Below are 10,800 nucleotides of genomic sequence, written 5' to 3'. Positions count from 1 at the left end.
TCCGGTTCTACTAAAACTGGATTTATTTGAGGGTAGAACCATCCGGTTCTACTAAAACTGGATTTATTTTAGGGTAAAACCATCTGGTTCTACTAAAACTGGATTTATTTTAGGGTAGAACCGTCTAGTTCTACTAAAACTGGATTTATTTTAGGGTAGAACCATCCGGTTCTACTAAAACTGGATTTATTTTAGGGTAGAACCGTCTGGTTCTTCTATAACTGCTAGGAAATGTGTCAGGTTCATTGTGGTGAACCTGACAATTTCATCTTTAACAAAACAAAAAAAAAGAAAAACGATCCCAAACATAACTTTCTCTAATTCACAGTTTGTTTCATTTTTCTGTAAGAACAATTTTTTTAGTGTCCTCAATCCAAAAATTTATTGTAAATTTTGAAATTTGATTTTGAAAAGATTTGACAAAAACTCAGAACTTTGCGATTAATCTAAGAAATTTTCTAGAAAAAAAAAAAGGAAACTTGAGTTTTAAAAGTTAAAAATTTGCTACAAAAAAGAAATTTTGAGATCATTCAGAAATTTTCTAGAAAAACCAGGAAATTTCTGAGATGCAGTAGTTGGAAATTTGTGAGAAAAAACTCAGAAATTTTCGGGAAAAAGACGGAGAAATATCTGAGTTCCAAAAGTTTGAAATTTGGAGGACCCGCCCCTTCCCATCTTTCCAGAAACTCTGGAGTTAATGGCAGGTATTTTCTAGGAAACACGAGAAAATTGAAGTTAAAGTTAAACTTTAACTAAAACTACTAAAAAACTAACATTTTTAGATTAACCTTTTGACATTACTAGAAAAAAATTAGGAAATTTATGAGTTTCAAAAATTTCTGAAATTTTTAATGTAATGTCGAAAATTTTACAGAAAAATCCCCCGGGAATTTTCTGAGTTTCAAAACTCTAAAATTTGTAATAACCAAAATATGGAATTAATCTAAAAATTAAAAAAATCTGACAAAACTGCAGTTCCAATGGTCAGAAATTTACGAGAAAAAGACTTAGATTTTTTTTTTTTTTACTTTCTTAGATTAAACTCAAAATTTCAAAAACCTTCCTGGCATTTTTTTTTATTTTTCAAGCTCAGAAATGTGATTGTGTTTTCTCCCCCATACAATCTAAAATTTCTGAATTTTATTTTTTTATTGTTGCTCGAAATTTGCTCATCTTTTTTCCATCTATAATGTCCCTAATACACCACCGGAGACTCCTGAGAAACAAATGAAGATGTTTGGTTTTCTTTTTCTTTTGTTTTTAACCTTGGTTAAATAGTTGGTTTCTAAATCTCTTTGTATTTGTGGTGTAAAATCTCACGCTATCCCTGACCTTTCCAAGCGAATGAAGTGAGTAGAATCTCCGGAGACATCAGAACAAGTCCTGATTCCGAGCTGTGGGTTATAATTAGCCCGTGTGTGCAGACGGCAGCAGCATTAGCAGCAGAAAAAGGTAAAACTGCTTCTGATCTGCGCTTTTGGCAGAGGACAAAAGAGCTGAGTGAGATCAGGTTTCTGCCATGTGACACTGTGGAATCTCAGGCCCGCACTCCTGATTAAACATTACACTCTGCAGGTAAGCTAGCAGGTTGATGCACACACACATACACACACACACACAGCTTCACACATACAGACCTAATTATGAAAAATTATGATTTAAGGGAACTATATCATACGTTTATGGACGTAACTAAAATATACTGTAATTAGAGATATAATACCCTTCGTTTTTGTGTTTATGAATATATTTATTAGCTTTCTGAGCTGATGTGCAGTTTACGTCAGCTGCCGGCAAATTACGGCACTCCATAATCCTCATGGCGGTCCGCAAAATGTATCGATTAACCGGATAGAGAAAATATTGTCATTTCGCAGTTTTATTTAACCACGCAAGCTGATTTTGTTCGAAATGTAGCAAAGGATGCATCTGCAGATAAAAAATAAATACTTCTAACATCAACATTTGAAAAGCTCAACCATCTGCTTCCTGTTTCATCACATTTGGTGTAAATTGACGGCTTATTTCTTGGCTTCTCGAAGAGATCTGAATCAGGTATGTTCTGCATCATACATGATAAGGAAATAATAACGTGAAGATCCATATTAATCCCACGTGCATAGAAAAAGGCTAATTGTGGATTAAAGAGTTTTATAATATAAAAACATCCAAAACCACTCAGTGAGGTTTCTGACATTATTTATTAAAGTAATGATACTTTCTGAACTTTTAAGCATTTAAAAAGTTTCAAACAGAAATTTTAAAGGATTTTATCAGAATTTTATGTCATAAATAAAAGTATTGTATATGAATGGATGAAGGTGACATGTTTTTAAAAATGTTTAGGGTTTTTCCTCGTAATTTAATCTCAGTAGAAATGCAGCTGCTCTATTTCTGTCCTCTGAGGTTTATTACACTGTAAAATCACAAAATCATATCAAGTTGGTCTAGTTTGTCATGCAAATATCATAGTGCGCTTGAAATAAAACAGAACTAACTTGTAACTTTCCAGCAAGACACATGAGCTTGTGTTAAGTAAGTAAACATATCCCTAATATTCATGAAAAATCAATATTGATTATTTCACTTATGACAATACATGTTTCCCATATTACAGGTGAAATAATCTGCCAGTGGAAATAGTACTTTTTACTTTTATACTAATAAGGGAATGAAGTAAGAGAATAAAGTTGTATTATTAGTTCTGCCCTGTAATGTTGGCTTTGTGCTGGAAGTCAGGGGTGTCCAAAGTGGGGCCTGGGTGCCATTTGTGGCCCTTGAAAGGATTTTATTTGGCCCCAAGTCAAGAATGGTAAAAATGTAGCCAAAAAAACAGAAAACAATAGATGACCCAAAAAGTTTGGAAATTGTTTGTTTTTCTTTTAATAAGGCGACTTGATGCACAGATTTCATTTAAAATGTTTATTGTTTACCAGAAAATCACCGTAAATACATTTTTGCATTTTTAATTTAATGACATTTATAGTCTGCCAGAGGCTAAAAGTTTGTACTGTAAGTTTTATATTAATAATAAAATGAAAACGCGCAGAAAGACCCTGCAGGGAGGAGAAATGATTCATTATTTCTATAAACCTCAGATTTTGCAGCAGTAAATGAGATTACAGGGCGAATCCCTCAGATGATCCAAATTCCTCTCTCGCTTGTGGTTTAATCCCAATCCCGCAGAAGCGGAGTCCCCATCATGTGAGATTATGATCGGTGGAGGAGGGAGGGCGGGATTGTGGAGGCAGCAGCGGACAGAGGTGGGACGTCCTCCCGGGGAGAGGAGGGAGAAGAAGTGGCTGCAAACTCCGACCGCCTCTCTCAGTCATGCGCCTCGGCTTTTAAAGGACTCCCGGCTACTGCTGGTTCTGGTTCTGCGGGGCTTTATCTCAAAAAGTGAAGAAGAGTTGGACCGAGCAGTGAGGAAGAGGAGGATACTTTCCCAGGTTACCGGATCGCGCTGCATTCCAACCCCGGAGCGCAGCGCTCAGGACTCGGACCCGGCGCGCTCCGTCTCTCCGCTCCTGATTTCTTTCATTCTTATTTTTTGTTTTTACACATATTCATACATTCGCTTCTTCTGGCTCTGTTGGATCTCTGCAGCGATGACGCACAAAGGGAATCGCTTTTATTTCTAACTAGAAACGCTTAAAAGCACAGAGGGGGGTTTCTCCTCCGGAGTGGATCTGGATTTCTCGCCCGCTGCAGGTCCGACCATGAGCGCCGGATGGTGGGTGTTTGTTGGCGCTCTGGTGGGGGTCCTCACCGTCCCCAAAGCGGCACACGGTTGGTGTATTATTTTTGGTCTCTGTTTTTTTTTTTTTTTTAATCCAGTTGTCGGGTTTGTTATGTAGGTCAGGAGGAGTTGTGGAGGGCAATCATGCGCTTCTGCAGCAGAGCTGAGGAGCCGGAATTTGATCTGATTGTGGGTGATTTTTCTCCACACTTCTCTCTGGTGGAGAGGAGAAAGTTGTGATCAGAATGATAACTTTACATTTTACACAGACGTGGGCAGAGTACCCAAAATATGTACTCAAGTAAGACTAGAACTACTACATGTTTTTATTAAGTAAAAGTACAAAAGTATTGGTAAAAAGTCTACTAAAGTACTAACTGATCAAATGATCAATCATTTAATATTTAAAAATTACATCTTCAGATGGACCAAATTCTAAAGTTAAGCGTAAATTTTGGACTTTTAAGGATGAAAATAAGTAACAAGAAATAAAATCAGGCACAATAAATTTTTCTGAATCGGTTTCTTTCAATAAAAAACTTATCAAACTTTAACAGAAGCTGCAGGTGTGAGTTTGTGTCTGGTGAATTTTTGGTTGAAACATGTTTGTTACTCATTCAGTGACGTTACCCACAGTGGGTAGAGAATCCAGAAATGGATGATAGATAGCACAGAGTCATTAACTTTTCAGCAGTTCCTCCACCTGAACAGACATAAAGCAGCTATGGATGTTTTTAGATTATGTTGATTTATTAACTTTTCAGCAATTCCTCTGCATGAACGAGCGTAGCTATGGATGTTTTTAGACTATTTTGATTCAGTAGCTTTTCAGCAATCCCTCCACTGGAATAAGCAAATGGCAACTGTGGGTGTGTGTAAATTTTTTATTTAGTCACTTTTCAGCCGCCGTTTCATGTTAACAGTCCTGAAGCAACTGTGGATGTAGATTATGTCTTGTAACTTTTCAGCAATCCCTTCACCTGCACAAGCAAGTGGCAACCATGAATGTCCTTAGATTATGTTGATTTAGTAACTTTTCAGTAATCTCTCCATCTGAACAAACATGTGGTAGCTGTGCATTAAATTATTTTGATTGAATAATTTGTTCAGTAGGGCTGCACAGTGGCGCAGTTGGTAGAGCTGTTGCCTTGCAGCAAGAAGGTTCTGGGTTCGATTCCCGGCCCCGGTCTTTCTGCATGGAGTTTGCATGTTCTCCCTGTGCATGCGTTGGTTTTCTCCGGGTACTCCGGTTTCCTCCCACAGTCCAAAAACATGACTGTCAGGTTAATTGGCCTCTCTAAATTGTCCCTAGGTGTGAGAGTGTGTGTTCATGGTTGTTTGTCCTGTGTGTCTCTGTGTTGCCCTGNGACCCCGCCTCTCGCCCGGAACGTTAGCTGGAGAGACACCAGCAACCCTCCCGACCCCACTGAGGGACAAGGGTGAAAGAAAATGGATGGATGGAATTTGTTCAGTAATCTCTCCACTTGAGAAAGAAGAAGACAGTGGTGGGCGTGTGTGGATAATGTTAGTTTAGTAACTTTTCAGCAATCCCTCCACATGAACAAGCATCAGGTAACAGTGGATGCAGATTATATTGACTGAATTTTTCAGCAGTCCCCTCACCTGAACCATGTGGCAACCATGGATTTTTGTAGATTATGCTGATTTGGTAACTTTTCAGCAATCTCTGCACATAATCAAACCTGTGGTGGCCATGGATGTGCTTAAGTTATGTTGATGTAGTAACTTGCCAGCAATCCCTCCACCTGAGCAAGCTCAAGGCAGCTGTGGATATGAATAGTTTGTTGATTTAGTAATGTTTCAGCAATCCCATTTCCTGAAAACATGAGGCAGCTGTAAATGTGTGTCAATTATTTTTCATTTAGTAACTTTTCAGCAATTCCCCCACCCAAACAAGCATGAGGCGACTGTGGATTTTTGTAGATTATGTCGATTTAGTAACTTTTCCAGCAATCCCTCCTCTACAACATGCATATGGAAACTGTGGATGTGTGTAGATTATTGTGCTTTAGTAACTTTTCAGCAATCCCCCCCCACCTGAACAGTAAAATGCCAGGAGAAACGTAGCTAGACAGATACATTTTTCAGAGTATCTCAGTCTTTATTAGAACCTGCCTGAGTGGTTGAAAGACAGGCTGTGTGTTTCTACAAAACACACACAGTTAATGAGAAGACTTCGCGTCTCTTGATCTGCAAATCTGCAAAACTTCAAAGTCAGTTTGAGAATTCAAAGAGAGCCCCGACTAAATTAGGATCAACCGCATGTTTTTATTGTTAACTGTTTACGCTTCACATTCATCAGTCTGTGCCAGAATCTGACCGGAGAAACAGCTTGTTGTGTGAGTTGTGCATTTTTATCCCTCTAAACAGCCAAACGCTTTGAAACTTATCCCTCGTTGCCTCTTAAATATTTATCAGGCTGCATCAAATCAGAAAAAACCCAGCCTGCGCTCAATTACAGTATCCGCTTCCCATGTCTCAGAGCGCGTCGTAGACAGAATCATAAGCAGAACCGGGAAGCAGTTCCTCAACAGAACTGTTCTCTTCCCCTCCCTGAACCTTTTTGAGTTCTGATCACCTCCAGGAAAGAAAAGATCCACGTTGAAAACTTTATATTTTACTCCCCAAATCATTAATCGCCTCATCTCAGCGTGCATCCAATCTGCCCGGCAGCTGCTGCTTCAGTAGCATTCAAAGTTTGATGCTCCTCTGAAAATAAAACACATCAGCTATAAATGTTGGAGCGATATCGACGGCTGCAGGAGGTAACAAGAGGAGGGTGGGCAAAGGGTTGAAGTCGAAGACAAGGATTGTGCTTTTATATTTATTCTTTTAGCTCAGGTTCCTTTGTAGCTTCCAAATACGGTGGCGAATTAGCGCCAATGTAGATAGAAAAAGGAGTAAATTTCTGCCAAAAGACTCAGAAATGTTAGATTTCTGAGATTAATCCAAGAAATTTTCTACAAAAAACATGGAAATGTCAGAGTTTGAAAGGTTGAATATTTTCCAGAATTTATTTTTTATTTTTTAAATTGGGAGGTTTCTGAGTTTGAGAAGTCAAAAAGTTGCTAGAAAACATCTCAGAACTTTTTTAAATAGTAAAAACATGGACATTTCTGACCTTGAAAAGTTAAAAAAATTTTAGAAAAAAAAATTCTAGAAAAAAACAGAAATTTTTTTAAGTGAATCTGAGAATTTTTCAAGTAAAACTTGGACATTTCTGACCTTGAAAAGTCAAAATTTTTCTAGAAAAAAACTGCATTTTTTTTTTGAAAAAATTGAGATTAATTTAAAAAAAGATAATTTCTCAGTTTCAAAAATCAACAATTTGATATAAGAAAAACTCAGAAATTTTTAGATTAATTTCAGAAAAATTTTAGAAAAAAGTATAATTTCTGAGTTTCAAAAATCGAAAATGTGCTAAAAAAGCCTCAGAAATATTGATTTCAGAAATTTTCAGGGAGAAAAAACTAAATTTTTTGAGATTCAACAGCTGAAAATTTGCTAAAAATAAATTTTAAACATTGAGATCAATTTCTGAATTTTTTGAGAAATAAATGCAACATTCTGAAAGTCAAAAGTCAAAAATATTCGTCTTTTGGAAATTTTTTGAGTTTACTGATGAGCATGTTTTGTGATCTTGTTAGTAAGTTAAAATTGCAGGATGTTTAATCTTGTAATTATCCATGTGGACGCTAATTTCAAACCTTATATAGATGAAGAAGCAAGAGCTTTATTTGAAATTTTGCGAGAACAAAACCACTACATTTTAATTGGGACTAAATCTTTTGCTGACTGTGCAGGAAAATATCTTATTTTCAGTCCAATAAAACCAGAAACAAAAACATTTCAATGCACTTTGACAGTTTACATCAAAACCTCCTATGAAAACAATCTTAATGAAACTCCAGACCAGATTACAGGAAGCGTTTTCTTGTCTCCTGAAGACGGCGATTGGTTGGTTGGTTGGTTGGTTGGTTGGTTGATCGGTTAATAAATGCCCTGCAGTAATTGGTTTAAAGTCTGATCTGTTGGAAACAGTTTTCATTACTGGCAGAAGTGCAACATGAACCTCCTCAGTGGATTCGATCTGAACTGATTAAAGTGCCAGATTATATTTTGCTGAGTTCTCTTTCTGTCATGCAGACACATGACAAAGCAGCGACATTAACAGATTTGCTGTCGGCATTTTTAATGAGGACAATAACCGTAGGCTGTTTTTTTTTCAGAGCTTTATGATAAATGTTTACTTCTGGCTCTTCTTTCCCCTGAGACGTCTCACGTTTTCTCAGTCGTGTGACGCTGAGCTCGGACCCCAAGCTGTTCCGAGGCGTTGCTCCGTACGTCTGTCTGTCTGTGTTTTCTTAACGTTTGGCCCTTAAATTGAGCAGAGATTACCACCAACACCCACCCTGTCATCTCAGTTTAGGGACACAAGCTTTTGTTTCCCTTTGAGGGGCTTTAATGGTCACTGTTTGTGTTGGTCTGAATGTAAATGAGCTTAAATCCTTTAATTGGGGCTAAGAAATATCAAATGTTCAATCAGAATGTCAGAAAGGTTTGTTTTAATGTCAGTTAATAGTTTTATGGGAGGATTTGCCCTTCAGCACTCGTTTTCTTTTGGGAAACTACTAAAGCTGAATCGATTAATCACGATTAGTCATGATTAATTGTGATTAATCGATTATTGAAATGATTCTCAACTAATTTAGTAATCTATTTACTTGTTAACTGAAGTATACAGACTCAGAAAAAGGTCCCTTGCTGAAAATATAACTAACTCAGAGCAGTAATTAAGCCAAAACCGTTTAAAAAATATACATTTTGCATTTAAATTAAAAATACTACTTTTTTCTGTAAATATTTTCTGTACCCTGAACTCCTCAGGTAGCAGTTTTAGCTTCACCTGGTTCAAATTCTATGAAAAAAGTCACTTATTATGCACCTTTTGCTATCCAATAATTATTTGTTATTCAAAGAAATAATCAACAGATAATTTTCTGCATTGTATTGATAAGTCCAGCAGAAACGACGGAGCTTTTCACATTACGTAGCTGCAGATGCATCCTTTGCTTTAAGTGTTCACCAAAGGAATGTTGGTAAGAAAATGTTTATTGAATTGGTTTGCATCTATCAATATATTTCTAATATTAAATAAAAAATGTCTAGAATATGCCGGTTTTTAAAATTCAATTAATCGATATAACCATTTAAAATACTCCCACTTCCATGATGATGCTCTTTAAGTGTCCGTGTGTTCAGGTAATCTGCAGCTAATTTTATGACACAATTAGCCTTGGCTAACATTTGCAAAATGCCAGTTTGCCATAACTTGCTTGTTTTTTGTATTGCATTTGTACCATGAAGCTGGTAAACTCAGTGAAATTGGAAATCTATCAACACTGACCTTTAAAATGCAATATTCCTCCCAAACACATGAAAGATCTGACGGGTTATTATAGTATGTTGTTAATCCAGTTGTACAATATCTGTCACTCTGTTTTCTATGTTGCCATGTATTTAAAGTATCCGAGCCACTTTTGATACACTCCTGATTTTAATACTTAATATGTAATGTGAAAAGTATAAAATTAAAAGTTTAACTGGGTCAGAACAGGATCTTCTTTTGCTTTGATGTCAAAGTTTTGTATTTCCTTCTACTTTTAAGCATCAGCTGACCAACTTTGAATAAGGACAACATGAGCCAGTTTATTAAAAAATAAAGTGATTCTCTCAGTATGACTTTAAGCTTCAAGCATCCAGCATCCTGAGGTGAGAGAATCTTAACCAGTTTTGTAAAATTCAACACAGCGTCAAATTCTCTCACCCACAGGGGTGCAAAACCGATCTTTTAACACACACGACTAATTAAAAACGAGGTGAGACGTTTGCTGGATGATAAATTATTGCGATAAATTATATTATTTTTAGACCATCTTAAGGTAATATAATAGTAATAGCATGAAAATGGAAGAACATGTTCTCAAGGATCGATAAATTTTGAATTCTAGTGAACTTTTAACACTGGAATTGGAAAACATTTTAAATATCCAAAATAACTCAACAAAACAGAAACAACACATAAAATTTATCATAAAGTTGCCCTTCAAAATAAGGGCTTTTTGAGACCGAAGCACCAGACAGAAGACCTTTATCATCCAGTTTTTGGTAGAGAGTAAAAAGAAAACTGACAAAGCATGCTCATTTAAATTTATCATGTGGTTAATTAATTTATTGCCAGTCTAGTGAGGCTGCCTTCATTTTCACTTTTTCACATTTTGTTATCATTCCATGTTATTTTCAGAAATATTACGTCTTAGAACAGAAACACACACTGCCTGACATTTTATGAAATCTCTTAAATCTGAAGTTCTCACTGTAATCCACGTTTAGTCCCTGGATAACCAGATTCCAGGATCTTTTTATCCATCTGCTGGTTTTCTTTGTGTTGCTGAGACGTATTGATCACTTTTTGAATCTGGACAGCTCTTAACAACCCACCAAGGGATCATAAAACCTGACCTTACACACTGAATAGGATCAATTACTTCCTCATGTGTGTGTTTTTAAAGCACCTGCAGTCATTTTGACCTCACTCAGTCCAAACCGGACTCTAACTCCGTTTCCTTCCTCTGTTTTCATCCCAGGAGCTTGTCTCTTCGAGGGATCGCTCTACGCGGTAGGTGCTTCAAAACTTCCTTTTTGCTGTTTAATTAAGATTTCCGCCTCATCTGGGTGCAAAGTTTGGTTCGTCTGCAAAGCCTGACGGAGGAAACGCTCATGCATTATTTACGGGGGACTTTGCCGGTTTAGTGAGACTGACAGATGAAGCTGTTAAGTGTCTCCATGCAAAGATGGGTGATAAAAGGAGTACATATCATATCAGTGGGGATTAGTGCACATCCTCTGTCAGAAACGAAGCAGAGGGGATGCGGCTCATCTATAATGCAAGCCGGATACTGAGTTTGTGGATGATAATGGTGATGATGCTGCTCTGCGTCAGGCTCCCGCTGCTCCGCTTGCAGAACTTTTTTAATTTT

At 37.0% G+C, this 10,800-nt stretch overlaps 1 protein-coding gene across 1 annotated transcript in view; it reads left to right on the top strand.

Annotated features, from left to right (window-relative positions):
* The first annotated feature begins 3,118 nt into the window (after window positions 1-3,118).
* The window catches only part of fras1 (Fraser extracellular matrix complex subunit 1), a 271,118-nt gene continuing 263,436 nt past the window's right edge, over window positions 3,119-10,800 (top strand). The window contains exons 1-2 of the mRNA XM_017306806.1: window positions 3,119-3,789; window positions 10,408-10,439. Of these exons, the coding sequence (XP_017162295.1) occupies window positions 3,720-3,789; window positions 10,408-10,439 (102 nt within the window). The 5' untranslated portion in view covers window positions 3,119-3,719. The remainder of the gene's footprint in view (window positions 3,790-10,407; window positions 10,440-10,800) is intronic.

This window comes from Poecilia reticulata, linkage group LG9, assembly GCF_000633615.1.
Source record: "Poecilia reticulata strain Guanapo linkage group LG9, Guppy_female_1.0+MT, whole genome shotgun sequence".
Taxonomy (NCBI): Eukaryota; Metazoa; Chordata; class Actinopteri; order Cyprinodontiformes; family Poeciliidae; genus Poecilia; species Poecilia reticulata.
The sequence above is the reverse complement of the archived record's forward strand: the minus strand, read 5'-3'. Positions and strand labels throughout refer to the sequence as shown.